Here is a 26,782-nt window from a genome sequence, read left to right on the forward strand (position 1 = left end):
GCCACACCCAGAAATAGGAGTGAAGCCTTTTGTTTCAATCCTACATGCTACAAAATTTCTTAGTACAGTGTTTTGACTGTAATGGCTGCTTCGAATCTGTTATTAGCCGATCCCATTGGAAGGAGTGTTCTAGGAGACATTTTGATTCTTACTCGCTAAAGCAAAGAAGTCTAATAGTTCACCACCTGGAACCTTTTATAATGGACACTCCGTGAAGGTAAGATCAAACACGTTCTCGAAAATGTACTAGCTACCAAAAGTCTGATTAAATATCAAGGAAGGTCGAGAAGGCTACCACGTGTGGAACATTTTCCCACCTACAAGATGCCTTTGCAACACACTGGTGTTCGTTGGGTGGCACGTGTGAGGGGACTCCTGAACCCATCTGGGTATCCTGCAGCCCACGTGAGCTACTGAAGCAGACCAGGCCCTCCAAATGAGTAAGAGCGCTGGCAGGAAGAAGCTACAGTTGGATCATTATGATTCTTTATTAATTGGAAAAACAGGTAGCGGACATCCCACCTCTGAGAAATACTATGTGTCCAAAAATAAGTGTTTAGTCACTACACCATATGGCTATTCAAAAATGGGGTAGATGGTTCCATAGTGGCCAACATACAACAGAACCCACACCAAAGTTTGGAAATAAAACCATGTGAACCAGAACAATAATCTTCCATAACAGGCATTGTGCACACCCCAGACAATGGGAAATTTAGACGCACAAACAAAAGACAAACAACAAAGCCTGCCAAGAAGGCATAGGAAACACCTGCTATGTTTAAAAAATGGAACAAGATACTAATGATTATTTCATATGAAGGTTTTAAAATTATATATATATATATATATATGCATATGTTTTGCTATAGTGACCACAAGGTGGGATTTAAAGTACTGCAGAAATAACTGTAGTTTAAATAGGAAATTTTGTCTTTCCAGGTTTCTCTATTGTCAATAGGACAAAAGATTGTTATAGATGGGGAAAAAAAGCTTACTTGCCTTCCAGAAACAGCTCATGTTAAAAACGAATCACAGTTCTATCCAAACAGTAAGATGCCTCTGAATTTGAAACAATAGTGTAACACTGATGATCTTGACTGAAATGATAACACTGGGCAGATTCCCCAGGAGCAAATTACACAGAACAGCACTTCTCCCTTCCTCGCCCTGACCTGTTGGAAGGAGACTCTCAGATTCTGAAATAGCTCACAATCTGCAGGGAGGTAAAATGGGTCAATTTGACCCAGTCTTCAGAGACAGAAATGTTATTTTTTTTTCTAGGACAAAAATGTCTGTTGAGAGGTTTTGGGAAAGTGTTTCTGCTGGTGCGTGACCCCACCCTGTGTCAGGACCTGTGCCCCCGCTTTCAAAGGAACCACCTCCACGGTCCTCCGCGGGCCCCGGGGTGTCTGGCTCTGGGAAATCAATGGCACCATTGTCAATAACTTCTGGAAAGATCCAACTGTATGTGTTTCTTTTATGTTCTAAATTTCCGTGAAATACAGTAAGGATACTTGGAAACTCCCAGAGTGGGATGTTGCATTCTTATCTAAAAACAAAGCGAAGGTGAGGGGATTCCCCCAGTTATTCAGGGTGGGAGTGTGGTCCTGGCAGTGCCCGCAGCCCCTGCCTCCCTTCCTATCTGTGAGCCAGCTCCCTGCCGGTTTATTCTGGGAGTTCCTGTTGACGCACAGCCAGCAGAATATAGAGATCACTGGGGCACATGGGGGGAAATGGGAATGACACACCGAATTCCTGGAACAGCCAAAACCAGACCAGAAGAGAAGTTTGATCCCAGAGTTCTCTCCTAGGACAGTGACACCTCCCCATGTTTCCTAAAGAATGCGGGATATTCATGCCCAAAGGACAAGGAGGTCTAGAACACTTGCTGTTTTCAAAAATAATCATCAATTCCTGGGCAAAGTGTTTAGGAACATCTGGACTAGGTTGGATATAAAAACTGGACAAGTGTAATAAGGCAATAGTGCATTCTCATAAAGTTTAAGGGCATTCAAAATACACACGAGGCTTCATTTTAATTTCTAAGATAAGATTAAATGCTAAAAATAACTAAAATGCCATGTTGAGCGTGTGATAAAGGGTTTTCTATGATAGCAAAGTGCTATTCTCCTGGAAACATGTGCACATCAAAGATATAATATTTAATAAACCTAAAATATGTAATAAACCTAAAGATATATATTTAATTTTTAAAATATATTTATTATATATATATATATGTATAATATTAAATAAACCTAAAATATATAATAAGCCTAAAAATAACCCCAAAATCCTGGGGTTATTTATTGTATCTTATATACCTTAATTCTAGGAGGAATGATCTTATCTGGGAAACTTTCTCAGCCCGCTCCCGTGACTGCTGGGAAGGGACATGGGATGGCAGTCCAGGGCCCCGCGCCCTCCGTCAATGCCAGTTTCATGGGACTAATCTATTCAGCCTTCTGATCAACATGAGATTTCCATTACTCATCTTTCCTTCCAAGATAACTGACATTTTTGAAGGGCACCCGTTTTGTTAAATTTTATTTCCTTCTACTAAAGAAGTCTTTTTAATCTTCGGGAATTCAGGAGTTTGTTTTCATCCACAAAGTTCTTTTTGTTTACTTCCTTAGTCTGATTATTCTACTCAAGGGTATGCAGATGGCCACATACCCCTTTTGATCAATGCTATCCTCAAAATAAAGTCCTAAAAATATCAGTGGCAATTAACATTTAGAAATCTCCTTTTTGGTTACTAGCCATCTTCATGGAATGTCTGTGTTTGAATCAGCTCAGTACTGGACAAGTAAGAGAGAAACACTCAGGGCAGAACACCCACATGCCCCCATCTCCAAGTCAGAAACGCTGGGTGCATCTTTCAGCAACCTCACAGCAGTCAAAGCAAAATCCTGGATTGGGGTTCAAAAATTAATTGTATGCATGGAAGACCAATAGTCAAAAAACAAAAACAAAAAGGAGCACAACAAAAACTTATTGAAAAAAGGCCCTGGATTTTTGGGTGGAAGTACATCCCATGTGAGCCAATGCAGGAGCATGTTTGGTGAAAAAGGGGTGACAGGATTTTATGATGGGGTTCAGAAGTGTAGCATCCAGATCCAGGGAGGAAATAGTTCTGTGCCCTCCACACTGGTTAGGCAGCTGCTTGAAAGCTAGGTTTACATCTGATGGCCAGGACCGAAGGAGAAAAAGGAGAAACTCAGAAGAAGGTGATGAGGATGAGGTGACAGTCTTCATATGAGTGATGGGTCAGGAAGTCAGGGGTCCAGTGAAAGCAGCAGCTGAGAGTTTAATGTGAAAAAGGTTAGGAGATTGTGTGCTTTCCTAAATCCTGCTGAGATCAGTACATGTGGAGGAGAAGGAGCTTTGACTGAGGGTTGACAGAGGAATGAGCAAAGGGAAAGCTCACTGGGGCAGAGGGGCCCGGGCCGGAGTGGCACGTGGGCACCAACATCTGGGACACCCATGCTCATGTGTACTGGCGGGTGGGATGGGGGAGGGCTCCTTCCTGCAGGGGAAGCAGGCTCATGTTAAAGCTAAGCTTTTCCTAGGGGGCAGTTTCCTCGAGAGCTCTGGCGAGAGCAGCCACGGCACAGGCTTATTTAACTTCTTGTCAATGGCATGTCTGCCACTGGGTTTCTTTTAAGTGAAGCCTATGAAATGAATCTTAATATCTTGAAATTTTAAGTGGGTCTCAATGTTAGCTGCAAGTCTCAAAGGAAAATTCTGATGTTGAAGGAGAGCTGAACTTTTTTGGTTCAACGTTGAGTTAGGAGTTAGATTATTTTCTTATGTGATAATATACTACACTTTTCATTAATGGAGTTTTGAAGATGGATTTTACTCTGGATATATATAAATCTATTCTGAGTTTTGTTTATTTTTCCAGGAAAGCCCTCCAAGTCCAGAAAGAACTCTCATCAGTCTCCTGTCTCCTTCCCTTCTTCCTGGGTGGGACAGTGGGGAGAAGGCTTGTCAACGTACTAGACCCATAATTCTCTCATTCTCTGGAGAGAAATACAAATATTTGTAAAATATCAGGTGTTGAAGGAGGAGGAATTCACCCCAAGGCCTCCGAGTGCAGGAAGCCTGGCCTCCTCCTGCTCAGCCCTCGTTCCTGCTGCTGTGGGGACGTGGCTGGTGCCCCTGGCTGCTGGGGCATGAGATCTGCCCCTTCTCTGGGCTGGGCTGGAGAGCAGGATGTTAAAAGCCACATAAACAGAAGTGAACTGCTTCCTAGAGAATTACGGAATTCTGTGAATTTTGTCCCATCTCGTTGCAGACTTGTGTATCCTCAGAGGCCCTGGCAACACGTCTTCTACCAAATCTGAGAAACGCTAGCTTTGTTGACAGATGCTAAATACGGGTGCAACGCCTCAAACTGATCTGGATGCTTGGGTTCTTTTGAAATACGACCATTATCCTCACAAGGCTTTAAAAACGCCATTATCGCCACTTGAAGTGTATTTTTTAAAAAAAATTTAATTACTACCATGCAGAGCTAAAACATGCCAGCACTTTAATTTTCATTACAGGGCCCAAGCTCACATAGAATTCATTCGTCCTTCTGTTTCTTTATTTAAAACAGATTTTAAGTTTGAAGAATAATTACAGTGCCTCGCAAAGACAACAGTTTAATAAAAAACACCAATGCTGACAAGGCGGCCAAGGACTGTGAGGCCAAAGATATTATTTACCCAGCATTAATGACTTCCAATTCATTTCCACTTTGTTTTGCCTTCCCCGTCCCCCCTTTCTGGTTCCAATCCTTGAGGAATTATGCATCCCAGCAGTGTTTTGGATACAAAACCTTCTGTTTCTATGGTGGGATTTTTAAGGTCCTCACGGTGGCTCAGGGGGAAAGGGTCTTCAACACAGGGTCTGTAGTGGGTTACAGGGACGGCATTGCCCGCTTCCATTCTTTTAGAATTCAAACTTTTAGGCTGGACACAGAGAGGGAAGGGACAGGGATATTTTGACCTTTCCCATCAGTGGGGACATATGCCTTTTTGAAGGCCTACTTTGTACTTCCCATGAGTCAGACATGGGACGACTTGAATGATTTAGTTGTCTACACCACAATGGGCTAGTTTGGGTGGGATGCCAGAGGGCTCAGAATCACAGGCTGCTCAGGATCTCAGGTCGGGCAGCTTCTTCAGAAAATTCTGAAATGCCTAAAGCGGTTAGAAATAAATTTATTTTATGCTCATCCAGCCGCCAGTGATGCACATGGTGTCTCTCTGTGACTTTGACGGACAAGTGAAACGCCCTCCGACGTGTGGAGCAAGAACATAAAGCAGAGACGGGAGGACCCTGATTCCCTTCTTCCCAGATTACCCCCGGGATGTGCTCATTTAGGTGGCGAGGTCAAAAGGCCCTGCAGCACGGAAAATGTGCGCAGCTGGTCTGGTCATTTCTGCCATTTTTCTCTCGTTACTATTTTACTATCTTCGAAGAAAACAAAAAGTAATTTCAACACTGCCACACGCTCTACTCGTTTTCTGTTTGTTACAGAAGCAGCCTGCAGCAAGAGTACGTGGACGCGGCGTCCAGCCCCTTCTAAGACCGCCCACCTGGGAAGCACTTTGAGATGAACTGTGCGGGCAGGTGCGGCGCTCACGCTCGCTCCATAGGAAGACCAAACCGTGCGAGACACTCTTCCCGCGCGTGAGAGAAGACAAACTCAGAGCAAACATTGCTATTTTTAGAATTACTTTTAGAAAGCAAATCAAGTTTGGTAACAACCTTGCTCTGGTCTTTTTAGAAATCCTGCAATTGTTTACTAAGAATGAATTGGAAGTGAATAAAACAAAACAAAGGTCTTTGAAGACTGGTGCTCTTTCTGTAATAGAAAGGGGAAATGCTTTAATGCTATACTTGTCAGAACATTCCATCAGAAGGTAAGAAAGACGAAGGGCTTCTCGAGGCAGAGCTTTGGTTAGGTCTGGAGAACAGTAGATATGTTCAGTTCTCTTTCCCCTGTCTACCAGCAGTCTTTTGGAGTCTGTGTGAGATTTTCAATTGAGACACAACATCATTGCTATCACCATTATCCCGAACTGACGTTCTATTTTCCTTAAAGCCATGAAAGGCCATTTCCCTACAACTGTCAACTCTGGGCCAGAGCCCACTTAATCCTTTGGTCACCACCCCCAGGGCCAGAGGCTGGTGTGGACAGCCTGTGTCCCGTGGTTCTGCTGGCTCCAGCCGCCCCCAGAATCCACGGGGAGCTCCCAGGGGCTCCTCCACCCGCTCTGACCAGCCGGCCGGCCTCTCAGGGCCAATTTTGTGCTTCCGCAAAAACCATACTTTCACCAACAGCTTGGTGTTCTGCACACACACACACACACAATCTGATCACAGTTTATGGTCAAGGGCTTGGGAGAACAGAGACCTAAGTACAAAAAAAAAAAAAAAAAAAGGTTTTCTCTCAACGCAGCTCCCTCTTCTGCTTGAGCTCTGACCATGTCTACTCAACACGTCGTCTGTTTAGGTGTAAATTCCGAGGAGAACGTTTGGATACGTGGTTGTGTCTGGGGCACCGACTCAACCATGTTCCGTGAGCCACACCTGGAATCTCGAGCACAGCAGGATTTCTCCATCATGAAGGGATGTGGCGCGGGCTACCAGAACAAGCGTTTGGGTGTGTTTGTATGTAGTGTTCACAAAAAGAGGGAAAATGGAGAAATCAAATAGGAGAACGTTGAAAATTCTTCCTCTGCACTCAGATACTAAGACAGTCAACGTGTCAATGCTTTATTACTCGTCAGTGAACATGGACTGCTCCTGTCGGAAATGTGATCTCTGCTAACGCCATTATTTGTCAAATATCTGCTTGCCATCAGCAGCCGTGTCTCAGGCCATTCTCTGGAGGCTGATGAAGGCGAGGCCACAACCACTGTGATTAATCTTCACCAGTGGCTTCCCTGGCTTCTCTTATTTAACTATGTGTTTTCCTGGCAGGAAACAACGCAGGGTAGTTTGTCCTGGGGGTAAAGAATATGGTGATTTCAACGATAATGAAGACACATTTTCTCTGTAAGCATTGACTTTCAGCCATCAGATTCTGTCCAGAATGATGTTCTTTGAGTCCACTCAGTGACGCAGTATTATAATTTTGTCTTTTTAGGATTTTAATCATGTATTCTTCCATTTGGATGAGCTCCAAGCTGGCCCGTTTTCTATCAAATCCTGACTTGTGTCATAATGGTCCTTCTGACGAATGAAATAATTACCATACTGGGCTGGCGAGAGCGGAGAGTGGGCCAGAGCTCCTGCCATTGCTTTTCTCTTCTCCAGCTGTGCCATTAACGCATCTCTACAACAGCGTCCTGAAGGCCTTGCTTTATGAAAATGCTTACTTGATCTTGCTAGAAAGAGAAAGAATAGCCTGCTGTTCCAATGCTGAGGGCTGGAGGACCCAAGGTCTCCTGCACCAAAGGAACTGGGCAGGGAGTTTCCAAAAGGGGAGGCCCTGATCTGAGCTCACATTGGAAACGCAAATTTCCCGCAAGTGGCTGCGGGCAAGGTGGAGGGTGTAATGAATCACGATTGGCACAGACACCGCTTTCAAAATGTCCTGCTTGTGGGTCTCTATGTTTTTGAGATAACATCCTTTCTGTAAAGAGATAAGCCCAGCAGCTTGCAAAAACCAAGTCTTACTTTCGCAAAACCCTGATTTTATCTTGTGCTTTATTTTTGTCTAGGACTTGATATCTAGAACATTCTTAGAGATTCACAATGAGTTCCTTGTCTCCCCCGCTCTCCAAGTCCACACTCGCTAGAACTGGGATCTTCACCATGGCAGCCACAGAGGCTATCGAATTTGAATTTTCATTAACTAAAATGAACTAAAATAATTTCACTAACCACATTTCAAATACTCAAGTAGCCGTGATGGGCAGCGTAGATACAGAATATTTCCGTCTTTGCAGTAGATTCTTTTGGAGAGCATGGGGCTAGGAAGCTCCGAAAAATCAGGGATATTGACTGCTTTGTGTACGTCTGTCCTCTGGTGCCGAGACGGGAGTGGACACGTGGTAAATGCGTAATCAGCGTGTGTCGAATGAACACATTTGTTTTCCAATTCTAGTCGCCAGCTATGGCTGTGTGTGAGTTTCATGGCGTTTTCTTTGGCTAGAACTAGACCCCAATGGAAGGATCAGCAAAACACGAACCTCGCCAACCACCCCACAGGAAAAGCTCTGTGACTTGACTTGTAAGTCACATGCCTTCTCTAGGGACGTCTCCCAAACTGCTTCTCACCTCCCCAAGACTCGGACACAACCTCCTCACCGTCCCTGACTTTTGCTCTTGGACCTTGCCTGCCCCCAGTGTTTCCCTTTGCCCCTGCTGTTCAGGGCACCCCCGTTCACTCACGCACCCCCTTCTTAGACAAGTGCCTTGTCTGTAGATGGTACACGATGCTTGTGTGAGTGTTGAATGCGTGTCGGCTCCCACGGCTAAAAGGAAGCCGGGGTTTTCTTATGACGGCAAATATATAAGAAACGTCACTTTAAAAGCACATCACTGGGGCGCCTGGGTGGGTCCATCGGTTGAGCGCCCTACTCTTGGTTTCGGCTCAGGTCATGATCTCAGGGTCCTGGGATTGAGCCCCGCATCAGGCTCTGTGCTCAGTGAGGAGTCTGCTTGTCCCTCCCCCTCTGTTCCTCCTCTCTCTCTCTCAAAAATAAATACACAGGAATCTTTAAGAGCACCTCACTACAAGTGATCAAGTTAGGTGGACACTGTCTACACCTCTTGGAACACCACTCCCACTGCCGAGACTAACCCAGCAGGCGAGGTGCTCAGCCACCGCGGCCCCGGATGAGGCAGAACCAGCGCCTTCCCAAAACTACACTAAAAGAACCACACGACTTTGAAAGCGGGTGAGAGCTATGTGTGGACGGGGTTCTCCAAGCCCCGGACCCAGGTGATGTCTCCGCTCTCTCTGAGTAAGTCGCCATCCTCTCTGGGCTGTGACAGCGCAGGAAATAGCGCAGGTGGCTTCCGTGAAGTGTGCGGAGTGCACCATGAAGAAGCGTCTGCCTGCGTGGAGCTCCGGGCAGAGGTCTGCGGCGGCCGCGCCCTTGCTCTTACCCACCCGCGCCAGTGTCTGCGGATGCCGCGTTGCCATGGAGACCTGCGGCGGGCGTGGACCACGAACGGAGGCTCTCCCCACGGCGCTGCGGGGCTCTACCTGGTTTTTGGATCCGTAGTGAGCCGTTTCCGTTTTACGTTGAAATCCTGGCTATTCGCATGTGAGGCTGCGGTTTGTGATGGCAACACAGGACAGAAGGTTCTCTCAGGAGCAAGACTGCAGCTCACTGCAGAGAGAAGACCCTGCCGACCGCGTGCGTTCCTGGCGGCTCTGGACCCCTCTCCCCCTGTCCCCGAGCCTAGGCCTCAGCTTCCTGCTTTCCCGTCTTGGGCGCTGCCCTTCTGAGCTGACAGCAAGCGCCAAACACAGTGAGTCTTTCTGCTGCCCATTCACCTGCCTCCACCCACCTCCGCCAGTCCTCTGTCCACTCTTCCTGCTTCCCCTTTCACTCAGCGTCTCTCTGCTTTCTTTTGCTTTGATTTACGTTGTTGAATTTAAGGAATCCTGTGAGGTTAAGAATTATTTACTCATACTTTGACTCAAGTCCAGGGACCCACAGACTGTGGGAAACTCTCAGCTGTAGGAAAGAACACAATAGCTACACACAGCCTGTGGAGGGCTGTGGCCACCCTGCACGTGAGACTCCTCTCTGGTCCTGTGGCTCGCGCTGTCAGGCCCACGGGGGGCGAGCATGGCTGGCTGAGTGCTGAGTGCTGGGGGACATGCCCGTGCCCTCACGCGCGGGCTGAGCACAGAGTTCCGGGAACCAGCTGAAGCTGTGGGTTCTCTTTCTCCCACTGTAGCCCGACCATCTCAACAATTCCCAACAATTCGGACTTAAACAGTGTCTGGTATTTATCAATTTCTAAAATATCCGGCTGCTCAGGGAAACAGGTGCCCTGTGAAGGTTGTTGGCATTAAAAAGTTGGAATAACCTATCTGTCCCATTTACAGTCAAAAGCCAAAGGGTTGGGGGAACGCGAACCTGCCTAAGGAACAGAAATAATTAAAACTGACCTCAGTTGGAAAAACCCGAGAATTTCAGGACCCCTTTAGGTAAGTTAACGAGCAAGGACAAAGCTGTCTCTATTTGTTCAACCAGACGCCTCGCCTGTGCTCCTTACGGCTTTCTGTGCTACTAATCTTCACGCCACCCGGAGCACCACTCTGCTCCCACAGAAGGGCTGTAACAGACGCCTCCAGCCAGCGGCCCTCCACCCCCACGGAAGAAGGGAAAATATAAAATATATAAAGAAAGAAAGAGTAAAACGAATAGAGACAAGTCAGAGGGCCACACCACTTGGTCTGGTGCTGGTGATCCTAGGACCAAGAGTGGTGAAGGAAGTCTGAGAAGTCAGTCAGTCGACTTCCTTTGTGTCTACAACACATGGAATATTGGCAAAGTAGGACTAACGCGTTTTCAGTACTGCAATATATGCACAATGGTTTACTTTAAGTGCAGATGGCAATCAAGTACTAATGCATTTCTTTTTTTTTTTTTTACATTTTATTTATTTTAGAGAGAGAGAGAGTGTGTGCACACACATGGGGGGAGGGACAGAGAGAATCCCAAGGAGACTTCCCACTGACTGCAGAGCCCGACGCAGGGCTCGATCTCACGACCCTGAGATCATGACCTGAGCTGAAATCAAGAGTCAGACACCCAACCGACTGAGCCACTCAGGTGCCATATTAGTTCATTTCTTCCTCCTTTCTTTCTTTCTTTCTTTCTTTCTTTCTTTCTTTCTTTCTTTCTTCCTTCCTTCCTTCCTTCCTTCCTTCCTTCCTTCCTTCCTTCCTTCCTTCGATTTTATTTATTTGACAGAGAGAGAGACAGCCAGCGAGAAAGGGAACACAAGCAGGGGGAGTGGGAGAGGAAGAAGCAGGCTCATAGCGGAGAAGAAAGCCCAATGCAGGGCTTGATCCCAGGACCCTGGGATCACGCCCTGAGCAGAAGGCAGATGCTTAACGACTGAGCCACCCAGGCGCCCCTAGTTCATTTCTTAAAGTTATGTTGAATTCCCGGAACAACTGAAAAGAAGGTTGGAGAACTGACCAGGGAGTCATAACTTGAGGAAAGAGGGCCAGACCTCCTTTCATCTGGCCCATGTCCTTTTCCTCCATCCCCAGAGAGTCCCCTTCATATGGGAGGAGGAATACAAGCACAGAATATTACTACACTGGGGAAAGAACTCGTGCAAAATGTCTGAAAATTGCGTTTTGTTCTGGACAGAATTGGAGCAGGTCATTTACCCCCCATGTTGGTGTCTTCCTTCCCTCCCGTGTGAACTAGGGGACGGGGTCTAGATCACCCCTCTGCACCCTCCAGCTCTGGCCAGGGAGTGAGAAGTGCACACCCAGCTGGGACATAGCCTCTGCCCTACATGCCCTGGCTGCTGGAACCGTTGACCCACAGGCGGGATGGCTCTGTCTATGAGAAACAGTCCTCCCCCTGCAACAACCCACCACCCACCACTTAGGGCCGGAGAAGATGTTTCAGACTGAGCTTATTCATTTGGTAACACGAGAATTCATTTGGAATCAGAATCCATAGCACATTCGTGATTTCTGCTTTGAGTCCAAGTTATCCAGTAACATACAGTTTCTGATGTCGGCTGTCACCATGGTGAGGAGCGAGTGAACTCTACCCCGTGTCCATATAAGGCCGGGCTGCCCACTGCTGGGGGAGGGGAGAGCTCTGCAGTGAGGCATTGTCATCCCTGCTCCAGAAGCTCCATGGGGAAAATCTATGGCAAGGGCCCTGGGGAAGCTGTGGGAAAGAACGAACTATGCACTCAGCTCTCTAACGGCAGAATCTGTCCAGCTGCTATTTTTATGCATTACATTACTTTCAAAAAATATTATCAATCCAAGAGGAGGACGGAAATAGCTCTGCCGTCTACAGGAACACATCTGGGTAAATCTGTTAATTAACAAATGTTTAATGTACATATACTCGGCCTGAGGAACTGAAATGGATACTGTATCTTAAGCATTTGGAGGAAGTAGACCCAAGCGTCCTAACAGCAGATACCCCCGGTGATGCAAAGGGCTGAGCAAGTGATACATAGTGTCATTTCTCTCTCCTGCAGACGCCTTTCCCTACCACTCGCCACCAGCATTTCTAGCACCTTGGTGACTGATGCCCAACGGTACATCCAGGTCCCCGGGGCAGCCCCGGGGCTGACTGCTAAGACACCCTGACTTCTATCTGCAAGGTCTGGGGCAGCGTGGGGCGCTGGCCAGTGTGGGTGTCCATTACCTACTTTACTTGGTAAGGTAGAGAAAAGGTCTTAGGCTGTTGTGTTAATGAGGGCCGAGGGGAAATAAAGAGCTCGATGCAAACTTACCGAATTAGGAAGACCCAGGGACCCTTAGAAATCTCCCTCCTAATAACTGCTCCGAGAAGACCCCTGGCATTATAAGTACGTAACTATGTAGATGGCATCATATATTAAAATAAATTATAATGCTAAGTGAAATAAGTCAGCTAGAGAAAAACAAATACCATATGATCTCACTCCTATGTGGAAATTAAGAAACAAACCAACAAACAAAGAAGAAAAGAGAGAAACAAAAAGCCAGACTCTTAAATACAGAGAACACACTAGTGGTTGCCAGAGAAGTGGGTGGGGGGAGGGATGAGACAGGTAAAGGGAACTGAGGCACACTTATCTTGAGGAGCACAGAGGGATGCACACAACTGTTGACTCATCATATTGTAGACCCAAACTAACGTAACGCATGTTAACCATCCTTAAATGAAAATGAACCGTCTTTACTGAAGAACAAAATTCACATAAAACCATTAGGAGAAATGTTAAGAGATCAGTTCTGCATTAAACAGTCATAAAAAAGTGAAAAAGAATAGACCCAGTAAGCTTGTGCTCTGTTTGGGTTCCGTTTGGCTGATCACACGGAGAAGAATGCGGAGTCTCTCTGGAGCTGAATTCCCTCCCCCCAGGCGAGTCCCGCGGTATCTGTAAACCACCAGTTTCTCTTCCTCACGCCCATATAAGGCCGGCTGCCCACTGCTGGGGAGAGGGGGGAGCAGCGAGCTCTGCAGTGAGCCATTGTCATCCCTGCTCCAGAAGCTTCCTGGGAAAATCTATAGCAAGAGACCCAGGGGGATTTTAAATCTCACCAAATGGCTTCCATATATTTAAAAAATACTCAGTCCTTGCGAAATACTGATGCAAACCTTCAATTAGCAATTCTTAGAGCAGAACGTCCCCATTCCAAGCAGAGCAACCTTGAGAACATCTACAGCAAGGGCTGTCCCGAGGATGGCAGCCCGGGGAGGACCCAGCACGTGGGGACCGAAGCCTCCTCAGGGGTGATCTTCGGCATGGAAAGGATGGTTGGTCAGTCACCCATCAGTGAGGAAGACCACCACATCAGTAAAGGGGCTCTTTACCACAGATTTTACTTTATTTGGCTTCTGGAGGGGACTCAGGTCGGAGAGGGTGTGTGGTGTCATGCCCAGCCACAGAGGCCAAGCTCCACCGAGACGAGTCCTCCTCCTGGGGATGGGGATGGGGACCGCAAACACTGACCGCGGGCTTCGGGGTGGTGAGGCGCATTTGGAACACCCACGGGGTGCTGCCGTTTCTGATTCAACAGCGACAGGGGACGCAGGCAACACCTCCCAACGCCCCTCCCAGCCCGGCCCCAGGCCGGCAGGAGACCCCAGGGAAGCATGATCCCAAGGCACGAAGACTCAAAAGACTCTGGGTCATAAAATGAAATACTGCTCCCCACACGAAAATGGGCTTAAACAGAGAACTATACACAATATCTTTTACAAATCAGTAATGCTGAGACCCAAACATCAGCTTTAATGGCTCTGGGAAAGCCAGTCCCTTTGAACACACTAACCCCAGTATCAGACCGTAATTCAGGTCCTGCCAGGGTCCTGGGGATAATGGGGAGTGACCACTATCTCTGACTTGGCTGATGAAATTTGCCACATAAAGGACATTCGGGGGATGAGTAGACCAATTTTGAAAGTGAGAGTGACTCTCCATGGCAGGAGGCTCGTGCCCTCTGGCTGGAACATCTACACGGGGGGGGGGGGGGGGTGTAGACACAACCCTGTGTTCTTTAGATCATATTTTTACAGAATTTCTGTTTATGTATAAAATCATAGTATAAATAGCGGTTGCATTATATATACATAACTATTCGTACAATGAACAAAAGATGTGTAAGAAAGTTAACGTTCTCTATTGGGAACGTGGTATACATTGACCAAATTTTGCATTATGTCATTGTCCATTCTGATTCGGGAGAACCCGTCCGTATTAAATTTCTCAGGAAAGTATGGGACTGTCAATCAGGTGATTGAAGGCCCTTTTGTCTGGACTAGAAGGAGTTATTTCCGTGACGCTGCGACTTACCCGTCCTCCCTTCTCGGGGTAACACTGGCAGCCCCCGCTGCAGTCTCTCCCTCCGCAGGGCACATCGAACTTCTTCACGCCCTGCACGAGGAAGCACAAAGAACGTGTTATCGCCAACGCTGTCCGCTACGACACTAGCACATCATCTGTGAGAGCCCGTCCAACCCCAGCAACTAGCTCTCCATTCAAAACAAGTAGACCTTACTTTTTAGAGCAGTTCTAGGCCCTCAGCAAAGGGTACAGGGAGCACCCGTGCACCTACCCTACCCCCCTACACATGTAGCCATCCCTCCTCCCAACAGAGCGGCTCATTTGTCACAGTCGATGAGCCCACACTGACGAGTCGTCATCACTCAGAGTCCAGAGTTTATACTGGGGTCACTCGAGATGTTGTACCTTCATGGTCAATACTCCTTTTAAAGGTGCCTACTCAATGCCAGAAGCCAAGCTAGGGCCTGGGCTAGTCAGGGAGGACATCCCCCTAATCCAGGGATCCCGTGTGCAGTGCGCCCATAGGGACACTCTGTGTGAAGTATTTCAGTGTGAAGGAGAAACTCCCGGTGTAGGAAGTGGCCCTTCATTCTCCTGGAACTGTGGGGGAGGCCGCCCCGAGGAGGGGTGTTCAAGGTGAGCACGACGGGGTTAGGTTCCATGCTGGGCCCCATCATACAACACGGATCCGGGTGAGCTAAAGGGAGAGGGGCTTCCGAGGGGGAGGAGGACCTTGCAAACACACTTCACGGGTTCACCGACCCTCACCCCCACCACAGAGTTCTTGACATCCTGGTGGTGCCAACAGAGGGCATCCCTTCCCTTCTCTCTGTGAGACCCAGTGGTTTGCAGAAGGAGGAGGGGATGGAGGGAAGAGGCTTTCCCGTCTTTATTTGGCAGACTGTTTAATGAAGCGAGGGGTGAAGGGAAGGAGTTCTCTGCTGGGACAATCCCAACGGTTCCAAGGCCTTGCTTGCTTGCCCTTGATCTCAGTATTTTAGGTAAAGGATGGACTTGGACTTTGCACTAAGACTGTTGACAGCACAAAATAGTTTGAGTAGGAAGTGACAATGAGACTGACCCTCTTCTCTCCCCTTCCTGATCAGCCCTGCCTCCGCCATCTGCATGACAGGTGACTTACGCAGCAGCGCAGGGGAATCCCTGTCTGCCTCCCGCCTCGTCACCCTCGGCCAGCCCAGCAGACCGCCCAGCTGGCGGGCACTGATACTCAAGGGGCCCTGGACGTGGTTAGCTTCTGGCGAGCGCCAAGCCAAACCTTACCCCGCAAGCGACACTCCCCAGATAACAGACCATTCCAACTTGACACAAAAGAGCATTTCGCCACATTTGTTTCATTCTCTTCTAAGTTAAGTCTCAATGACTAAACAGGATGGTCACCTGGGGACTCCCTCTGCTAAGCCTTCTGTCTGTTTTTCATGCTAGCCCATCAGCCAGGTCTTCCCTGTTCCCGGCTCGTGTGCAGATGGACGTGGTGTTGGCTTGTCACCTCCGCGACGCCCACGAGCCTTCCTGGACGTGCAGCCTTGGCCGGCCGCACAAGTGAACTGTGACTCAGAACTACCTGGCCAGAGTTTACCTAGGACCGCAACGACTACCCAGTGTTCTTTTTGTAGAGATGATAAACTCCTGTCCTGTGCGAACAACCTTCTACAAGATGGAGCGTTTGAGTCCCACGTTGCTTGTGTCCCCACACTAGCCTTGACCTGCTCTGGTATCTGACGCATCATCACTACTTCGAAGAATTCAAAAAAATCTGAAAATCTCAAACCAACACCTTGAAGCCTTTTGGATCTCTTGGTTATCATCTTGTGAGACAGTCTGAGTTCCGTAGTAGAGAAATAAACACATTTAAAATCCTTTCATGCCCTCACAACATGTTTCTAGGTATGTGCCATTTTTTTTCATGGCTTCAATGTTTATATATAGTGGGGCTCATTTTTAAATCCTACCATTTTGGATATTTGGTCTTTATAAATCCAGCCCCATGTGAAGCCATTGGTTTTATGGATTACTCTGAACGCCAAAGGGAGACGTCTAGATGGGCAGTCACATTTCTACTTTGTATTACGTACGACTGGGATGTGAATAGGGGGCTTGGCAGGTGTCCCTGGTTCCCACAGTAATTCATTTGCCAGTTGCCTGGAAAGGGCAGGGGGACGCCTCGGTCTAAGGATTACAGGGTGAAGCATAAACTCACATTCTCCATCTGGAGTTTCATAGGCTTTTTTAAATTTTGATTTTAAAGACACTTGCCAAATCCCTGGATATAAATCAATGGTTGAAATGATTTTAAATCGATCTAACAGACTTTCTGTCCTAGATTTAGGATATGTACTGGACGTAGTTATAGAAATGAGTTCTTCACAACCTGCTTAAAATTTAACAGTGCTGTTTGCTTTTGGAGCTGGGACTTGTAGGTCTGGTAACTTCTCATCTTGACGCTTCCTCGACCATGTGCCATGGCTCAGGGACCCCGTCTCAGGAGGTGACGAATATGTCACCGAGAGGCAGGCTCCCTCCACAAGCCACAGCCAGTTTCCATCACGGAGATCCCAGCCCTGTGTGTGCGTGTCTGTGTGTGATGTGGTGTATATGTGTGTGTGATGGGATGTGGGGTGTGCGTGTGTGATGTGAGGTGTGTGTGTGTGATGTGTCCGTGTGTGTGTGATGTGTGTATAATGGGTGTGTGTATTTTCCCATCAGCATCTTACATCTTGCATAGCCTACAGAGGGATTCTTATGAATTCCAACATCTACAAGAGCTCTAAGTACCATGAACTGGAATGTCAGATCTCCAGGATGAATACAAGTATTTACTTTATTAGGGCAGAGCATGTGTTCCAGACGTCTCTTAGAGACTGAACAAACCTCAGACCTGAGCTTCGGTATTCCCCTGATGGGACACGAGCTCTGGAACGTTCTCAAGATACAAATGCCCTCCTGAGGACCTTGGATGAGGAGGATGTGAACGGCTCTGGGGGGTCCCCTGTCTGCGTCCCCCGAACAGAAGAATACTAAAAGCCCCCACCCACCACGGCCCATGCTCCAAGCCTTCGGGTCCACCCTTGATTTTACTGCTCAACACAACTCAGGGACGAACCTTGATCCTTCTTGTCAACTCCTTAGTAAAGATGACTGGTTTCCTCCCACTGCACACCCACCTCAAGACTCTGCCCACCACCCACGAAGACGATTCAACTTCAGCGTTGCTAGGACGGCATGCTTTCCATCTGCAGCCCCAAGACTCCTCAGGAGCGTCAGCTAAATTCTCCACTAGTTTCTCATGTCAAGCCTGAATTCCCGTCAGTACCATTCTGTAGAGCGATATTCCCGCACGCTGCTCTCCCCACGGCCCCCTGCAGCAGTGCCCGTCACTGCGCTCACCATCCCAACACCCATGGAGGCATGCTGCTCGGCACCAGGCCCCGGAGGCTCCCGGAGACCCAGCTTGAGGTGCGGAAAGCGTCCACTGTCACGGATCACACTGCGCCCGCCCAGCTGAGCTTGTCTGGATGTCCTTCACCCCCGGGCACAGAAGGACTCACAGCCAAATGAGCCGGATGACGGTGAGGATGCCTGCAAAGTGGGAAGGCCTACCACCCCTCGAGCAATCCTGAATCTGACAGGCACGCGCTCACACGTCCTCGCACTTACACAGAAACCACTCCCTCCCAGGCTCCAGAAGGATGGAGGAGCCCGGGCCGCGTGCTTCCCAGCTTGGAGCGCTCAGGGAAAGCCTTTCCCTCAGCTGCGCCAGTGAGAGGGCTCCGAGCTCCCCAGTCCCACAAACATGACAGCTGCAGGGCTCTGGGAGGTACGTTACCCCCCTCTCCCTTTGCAAACTCACTCAGTCGTTTCTTCCTTCTCCACCAAATGTTTTCTCTGGGCTGAGTGCTGTGCTGGGCCACGGGTATAAAGTGGGGAACAGAGAGTGTATACAAGCTCACAAGAAATCGAAGAAAGGGGCAATGACGCCTGCACTCTTTAAATTATGGCAAGTGCCATGAAGGAGAGGTGGCATGAGAAGAAGGGTCAGGCCGGGTCATAGAGAGGACTGACTTAGCTGGGCCCTCTCCCTCGGGCTGTACTGTGCTCTGTTCTCCCTTACTGGTCTCCCCCGCAGAAACCAACCTCCCTGCCTTCTGACCCGAGGCCCTCGCTGCTACAACCTGGGGAACAGAGAGCTGCCAGTCTCCGGGCCTAGGAAAGCAAGAGCTTTGGGTTATCACCATCATCAGGGAACCAAGGGCATCTTGGATTGGAGTGAATTTGAACCTATTCTTCATAGGACCCCCAGGATTCCTTGACATTGCCCAATCCCCCAACTTCCGGCCAGGACTCAATTTCAGCCCATTGTGGCTTTATGGTCCAGGACAGGCGTGGGGCATCTTCTGTCCTCCTTGCTCCATGAAAGCCACCTCAGTTGCTACCAAGATGTGTAACCACTTCCAACTGTGGATCTCACTTCCCAGCTCTGGAAGGAGTCCAGCTTGAGGCGTAATCACTAACTCCTTCAGGACCTGACAAACACTGCGCCGACGCCGTGGGTGCCCCTCTCCTGGGAGCCCCACCCCACTCTCCAGGATGGGCAGAGGCCGAACGGAGGCTGGGCGAGCCACTGCAGACACGGGGCAAAGGGCACTAACTCTGCGATCACTGTAAGCGCGGGACATCTCACCAAGCATTGTGGAACCAATAGCAGTTGTTCTGAAAAATAAACGTGAATTCTAAGTTTTGGGAAATAAGACAGAAAGCGGCTTATACATAAGCAGCACAGTAGACCAGGAATGCCTCTGAGCTGCACCAGAAGAGGTGAAGTGGGTACTTCTTGCAAAACAATGAATAAGAACAAAAGCCATGTTGGCAACGGAGGGGTCGCGTCGGGGGAGCTCGTGGCGAAGACAGCGGCGAGCAGAGTCTAGGCAGGACGTGTCCGCACACAGTGTCCCAAATGAGCTGGGCGTGGGGAGCGGGCTCATAGACGCAATGTCGGAGAGGCGCTCGGTCTAAGCGTGCAAAGCCGCTGTCTTGTCTGGACCCTGGACACACCCAGCGTGGCGCGTGGACGCAGCGCCTGTGTCGCCAGGCGCTACTTAGGAATGCAGGCCCCACCTCAGATTTCCTGCATCAGGACACGCTTTCTAACAGGCTCTCTACGTAGGCACGCTGCTGTGGCTTCCTGGAACCCACTCCCTTCAGTGGAGAAGAAAGTATATTGCCCACGGGTCCCGTGTGTTCCACTCCTGAAGAGGACATGACACGCTGTCCTGGGGGGTGCCGGCCCCCAGACTCCCTCTGACCCCTGCCACCTGCTGCCCGTGCAGGGAGGCTCTGGGCCCTGAGCCTCTCATGGCTGAGCTTCTCATCAGCCCCCCCGTCAAAGACATTTCACTTCTCTTTTCCTTATTCAGAACATCCTTTTGACTCTTCTCTTCTGAATTCTACCCTGCCCTGAATTGGTAGCCAGCATTGCTGTACTAATAAGAAATTCTAGAAATTAAGAATGACCCAATGTAAAAGTACAGATATATTTTCTACAAACCTGGATATTCTACTCAAGTGGAATGCAAGAGATGCTGTTTCCAGTATCAAAGTGGAGACCTTTGAGCAAGAGATTTTTTTTGGGGGGAGGGTCAGGTTTTTATATGGGAGTTCTTTTCTTCAGAATCTTATGTGAATCTCGGCATCATCACATTCAGAAAGATTTAAAAAGACGTGTATTTGCACGGACATTCAGTTCATCCTAGACACACCCAAACCACCCTACATGCGTGATCTACATTCCTTGGTGAATCTTTTGCCTCTGGGAGAACAGAGGTTGTGGAATCTTCTAAAGAAAGCCAGTTTCCAGCTTCCTGAACCAGGCATCTATCAGGTTCAAGCAGAGAACGTCTTGCCTTGAGCCACGGGCTCTCTGGCTGCCAGCAGAGACGGCTCTGCCACCTATAAATGGAATCCAGTCGAGTCAGAGAGGACATCGGCAGGAGCAGCTGCGAGCTTAGGGGAACATCCGGTCCCGTGTGCGCTGGCCCTGTCTTCCCTTTGAGGCATCCGCTGGCAGGAGGGGAGCCGAGACGCATGCTGCCCTCGTTGGGTATCACGTAGCATCAGCCAGAGAGGAAAGGCTTTTCCCCGCTGCCCGGTGCAAACTCTCCATAGATGTCTGAAGAGTGGCCGCCTTCAAAACATGGAGAAAACAGCTTTTCTCACTTCTCCCAGCGGCAGACTTGTCCTCATATTTAGGACATTTAAAAATAGGTTTAAATAACAACTTGAATGCCAGAAAATAAAACACACAAAAGACTTCGCCTCTTTACAACAAGCTATTTCTGTAAGTTACCAGAGTGAACCGTACATGTCTGTTAAGGGAGCAAATCCGTGGACACGGACCCAGCTTTCTGCAGATGGGAGCACTGTTTAAAGTTGATACAATATTTACAGATGGAAGAAAAAAAATATGCAGCATTGTTCTGGAATCGCACATAAGAAATGAGTATTAGCCAAATTTATAGGAAGATGCAAGAACAAAACTCATTTGTCCTAAAACAAAGAATATTTTGTCCTCTGCATGTTCCAAGAAACTTCTTGTCCAAGAAAGTCTTTCTAAGCCAATATACCTCCAGCCAAAAAGAGCAAGTCTCTGTAGGGAATTTACAGATCTTTTACCATTGGACTGCCCCCAGCATCTAACCCCAGCTTCCTGTACAGAGGGATACTGAATAACCCATTCTAACAGACACAGAAGACAGACATCCCTTATTGCAAAAAAGTAGTCATCTTTCATATTTAAGGTAAAAAAGTCTATACAAGTCTTTGTCTTTGTCACAAGTCCAGTCAAGCCCGACTCTTTAGAATTATCCTTTTAGTCCAAAAAGAGGCCAACAAAGAAGAAAGCCAACTTGGGAACAAAGTTCCCAGTAAAATTCTATTAGTTTATCAAAACAGGAAATATAAGCCATTTCCGTACACGCAGCTTTAGAAATTAAGGAAATAATTCCAACATGGTATTAGCAAGACAAAGCATATGGCAGAGGAAACCCGACCAGGGCCACTCCACACAGAACAAAACCCTCTTCCCCATAAACTGGGTGGGAAACCCTGCCAGTTCAGCTTCCCTTGTTGAAAGCATTTCAAGGGCGCCCATGAGAGAGGTCCCTCGAGAAGGATCCTGAGAGCGTCACCAGGTAGAGGCAGTGAAATGACTGATGGAGAGACACGTGGGCCCATCTGAAGCGAACGACTCCAGCGGGCTCGTACCGACGCCAGTGAGCTTCAGAGCAGTTGTGCCTGAGTCCCCAGCCTGTCCTCGTGGGGCTGGGAGTTTGGGGAACGGAGTGGGAGGTGAGGGCGTTGTGCTGGGAACGGGGGTTCAAAGGACAGACGATGAGCTGCAGAGAGACTCTCAGGGCGACGGTCTTCCTGCGCTCTGGGCCAGGTGAATACCTGCGGGGTGGCATCACTCCTGCTGGCTCGCCTGCCCCGCAGACGTCACTGGGAGGCGCTGCACTCGGTGTCTCCCCGGGCCATCGGCAACAAGCCAAGTGACTTTATACTTGCACACTTATATGTTTTTATGAGCAGCGACGGCCCGTCTCCACCCTCTCTTTCTTCTCGGGCAGCTCAAGGTCTGGGGGTGTTTTCCCAACAGAATCGCTACTGACAAGACGGCCGAGGACAGCCGCGCTCTCCCGCCGGGAACGGGGTGCTGACCTGCAGGACCGGCTAGAAAATGGCCAGCGCGGAGTCTGGCAAGACGGGGCGGGCCGCTGGCAGGCACCGGGAGTGCGGTAGGCCAAAGGCCGGGGCCAGACGCTTCCACGGGTTACATCATCCACGCTTACGACATTTCAAGGAGGCCAAACGGCGGACTGAGAGCAAGGTGCCGAAGTCAAGGATGAGGAGACCCCGGGAGGGGCTGCGGAGCGTCTGTGAAGTGGGCAGCGATGGGCCGAGCGGAAGATTCAGGAACACAGCTCGGGGCAGAGTCCAGGCAGGGAAATGACCTGACTCGGCTTGACCGCGGCATGCTCTGCACAGAACGAGCATACGGATGGCCTTCCCCCAGCTCTGTCGGGAGATCATTCCAGGACGTCCTTGATGAAGTCCTCCACACCGTCCAGACCCAGCGGTCAGCGCCACCCCGCACAGGCGGGGCCCGCTGGCACGGGGCCCCAGACCTAGGAATGAGGGCTAAAACCCAGCCAAGGCTGTAGGCTGTAGGAGCCAGAGCTTCCTTAGAAATACCTGGCCCAAGGCTAGAGATGATCTCAGAGTGTGGGTGGGCCTGCCTGCAGGTGAGGACAGGCGGCTTTCCTGGCGGAGCAAGGAAGAGGTGGGTGTGGCAGTTCCTGTTACACACCTGCCTTGGCCACCCTCCTCCCCTCCTCCCCTTTCCAGGCGACGGGCAGAGTCTCCAGCGAGGAAGCAGGCTGGCACGCGTCTGGGCGGGCGAAGGTGTGGACACGTGACACCCAGCCATGGAGTGCAGGGGGCATGTGCGCTACCCAGAAGCATCCCTCCTGTTTCTTGTACCACATCCTTTCTACAGAGCCACCTGGCCGCCACCCAGGACCTGTCGAGGACTCATTGTCAGGTCCCTTATTAGGTTCTGGGTGGGGTCTGTGAGTTGTCTCATCCTGAGTCACCAAGACAGGGAAGGCCCAGGGACATGGGTGTGTAGTTGTTGTCAGGAGGCTGGCAGGTGTGAGCTGGGGAGCGTGGGGCTGGGGGCCGGCTGGGGGTGGACTCCACAGGAAGCCTTAAGAGGCGGCACGGTGCCGAGTGAGGACACCTCACAACGCAGGTCCTCTCCATCCGGAAGGTTGAGAGATGTCCTGTCTGAAGCCCAAACTGTCTGTGTTTTCCGGCATTTTCCCGGTCACCTACTGCCCAGATTGCTTGGGTTCAGGTACCTTTGAGGTCTAATGGCCGTCGGTGTCCTGGAATTTTTTCATTGTTCCCATCACATCCACGGCCGCTCACAACACCTGCGGCAGCAGCTCTCAGCTCCTAAGACGGCTGAGGATTGATTCTCCCAGCAATTTACATATGTTTACGGATCTCGTTTGAATGGGAGCTTATTCACTTGACTCCAAACACTGATCTTGAACCTTCTCCTGCCGGGGACTCCCTAGGTCTTGAGTTACAAATGAAACAGTCCCCCAAGCATCAAATGAGAATGAGTTTTCTTTTCCAGCATCTGAAACAGCTCGTTTTCTCCATAAAAGTGCCTCCTTACCAGTCCCTCTCACTCTGCTGTGACGGCTCCTTGGCCACCCAGACCGTGGCTCATGAAGGCTGGGGCGCTGCCGGGCTGACCTACGTGCCCGTGCGGGACATGCCTCAGCCCTCTGGACTTCTCCCCGGGACGTGGTCTGCTCATTGACTGCTAGAGCCCCCTTCTTGTTGTTGCCGTGACATCAAGTTACCACACAGAGTGCATCACCTGAGAGCCAAGGTGCACGTCAGCTGTGTTGCTGGAGCTGGGGTACCTAAGCACACACGTACACACACAGGTCGAATGAGATCAGATACTGGAAGCTTCTATGTGGAGTCACTCGACTGCTGACCAGACATCTTCGGTGGGTCTGTCCGTAGACCAGTTTCTGGAAGCCACTCTCCCTGCACCCTCCGTCTCTCCATCCGTCATGCAGACGGCCATCATTCCTGGTTTTGTTCACTGATGCCTGGTGTCTCAGTCTGTTTGGGTGCTAGAATGAACTCTCATAGGTTGGGGGCTCATGAACAGCAGAGATGTAGTTCTCCAGCGCTGGACATCCGGGATCAGGGTGTCAGTGCCTCCAGCGAGGGCTCTGCCTGATTCAGACAACAGCTGCTGCTGCTGCTTCTTCTTCTTTTTAAGATTTTATTTATTTATTTGAGAGAGAGCAAGAAAGCACGAGCGGGGGCCGGTGAGACAGAGGGAGAAGCAGGCTCCCCGCTGAGCAGGGAGCCCGACGCAGGGCTCAATTCCAGAACCACTAGATCATGACCTGAGCCAAAGGCAGCTGCCCAACCAACTGAGCCACCCAGGCGCCCCATACAGACAGCATCTTCTTGCCACGTTCTCCATGAGGCAGAGAGAGGGCCAGAGAGCTCTGAGGGCCCCTTAATGAGGGGATTAATGCCATCATAGGGGCTCCAACCTCATGACCTAATCATCTTCCAAAGGCCCACCTCCTCATATCATCACCTTTGGGGTCAGAATTTCAACATGAATTTTGGGAGGACACAAACATTCAGGTCAAGCAGCTGGCTAGGTGGGTAATCATGTCCTTTTGGTGTTAGCCCTCTGGTTAGAGCCCACATCAGGCTCTGTTCACAAGATACAATACACTCTGGTTACATTTCCTCTGGTCCCCGCACCCCACTGCATCTCTGGACCAGCATGCCTTGCTTCTCCCGACACCTGCCAATCTGAGTTCTGTTCTTGTCCCTCCACCATTCCTGGGCTTTGAAGGTCTCCTTCTATTTCAACTCCAACCGAGTGCTTAATAAAATATTTTCCCATGAGGGTGGAATGTTAAGGATTTTAAATGCACTGAATATGAACACCTCTGGATCCCATCCTCCTCAAGGAGCACACCTTTGTACAAGCTGTGCCCTTCAGCCTGGAATGTTCTCCCTCCCACCTTACCTTCCCATCCACAGAGCTGAGACCCACTCAAACACTCAAACACAACAGCCACTCACCCTGGGGAACAGCGAAGTCAAATCTGTGTTGATTTCACATCTCGTCCCTACTCACTCTTTTTAAGTACGGGTGTTTCTGCTAGAACACAGTATATGACTATTTCTGAAAAAGCCTCACATCCTGCAAAATCACACACCATACCAACAAGATCTATGGGAAAAAAGTGTTTGAAGGCAGGCCACTCAGACCTGCATGACTTTGTAACCAGGGCACTAATAAATGAGTCCTAATCCCAGGAAAAATAATAGCACAGTTGAACAAACTGTGTAAAATTCCCAATAAAGTAAGGAATTACTATAATAATGGTAGTGCTTCACCTTGAAGACCAGTGAAGGCAGGAATCTGACAGAAGAGGGTGCAGAGAAGCGGCAAGAAGGCTGAGCGGCACAGAGCAAGGGCCGTGTGGCCAAGACTGGGAAGGAGGACACAGCAGGTGCTTCGGGGGAGGGGTGTGGCCCCACAGAGCCCAGGGAGAGAAGGCCACCACTTGGGCATCCCACACAGAGTTGAATTCTTCGACAGCTTTCCGTGTTCGCTGTTAGTCTACCCGCCTGTAGCTATGCTGTTACCGGCGGGCATGAGCTCACGTGACTACTTCCTATAACGACTTTGCTCTCCTGTCGAGCAGCGATGGTCTATCAGCGGGTCCGAGTGACAGAACATGCACGCGGCAAAACAGACTGGACTTCAATACCCTCTTGCTCGCTGCTCATCCCAGCGTCACTGTTCTCACCAAAAAAGGAAGACATCGGCCACGTTAAAGACGATTTTTGAGGAAGGCTACTGTCACGCAGTCATTTTTATAGCCGTATGGATACAGTGCTCCGTGCTGAGGAAAACAACTCATCAGGAGCTTTCAACTCTCGCTCGAGAGGCCGTCCATGTAATTACAGCCGGGAAGGCGCATCCTTACCATGCACGCGCACAGAAGTTTCTAACGTTCTATTTAGAATAAATGCCCGTGAATATGTGTGAACGATTATTCTGTGTATGCCCTGCTTATCCAGTGAGAGACAGCCCAAGACATCACTTAGGATATGCATTACCTCACACATTACCTTACTCCGTTTTATTTATTTATACGGCATGTTAGTTCTTGGTATTCCTGGCAGGGAAGAAAAATGTGTACGTTGTTAGTGTTGGCATAGGAATTGGCAGTGAATATTTAACATTGTTCTTGAGAAACGGAGTGGCTACATCTCTCGAAGCTATTTATTCCAGAAGAGGATGCCCAGTTAAGAGCCTGATCTAAAACCCTCCCCGCATGCTAAATTTGGGGGGAAGTCCAAGATGAACATACATGAAGGAGACAGACTTAGCAATGCTCTTCCATAATACAATAAGATTTCTGTTTGGGTTTGGTAAGGACTGGCCCAGGCGAGGCAGGAACTGGTTTGCGTCGGCATGCGAGGAATACCAGCAGTCTGCCTGGGCAGGCTCGAGTCCAGACCTGAGAGGCTTCGTCTTCTCAGACTTGACAGCAATCTGAGTCAAATCACAGGGGCTCTGGGGCCACGGAGAGTCCACACCGAAACCACAGTCACTTTGTGTACC

At 49.4% G+C, this 26,782-nt stretch overlaps 1 protein-coding gene across 1 annotated transcript in view; it reads right to left on the reverse strand.

Moving 5' to 3' along the window:
- COL4A2 (collagen type IV alpha 2 chain) overlaps positions 1 to 26,782 on the reverse strand; it is a 162,254-nt gene that overhangs the window by 100,969 nt on the left and 34,503 nt on the right. Inside the window, 1 exon segment of the mRNA XM_026493593.4 lies at positions 14,524 to 14,604. Within this exon segment, the coding sequence (XP_026349378.3) occupies positions 14,524 to 14,604 (81 nt within the window).

This window comes from Ursus arctos, unplaced genomic scaffold (assembly GCF_023065955.2).
Source record: "Ursus arctos isolate Adak ecotype North America unplaced genomic scaffold, UrsArc2.0 scaffold_10, whole genome shotgun sequence".
NCBI lineage: Eukaryota > Metazoa > Chordata > Mammalia > Carnivora > Ursidae > Ursus > Ursus arctos.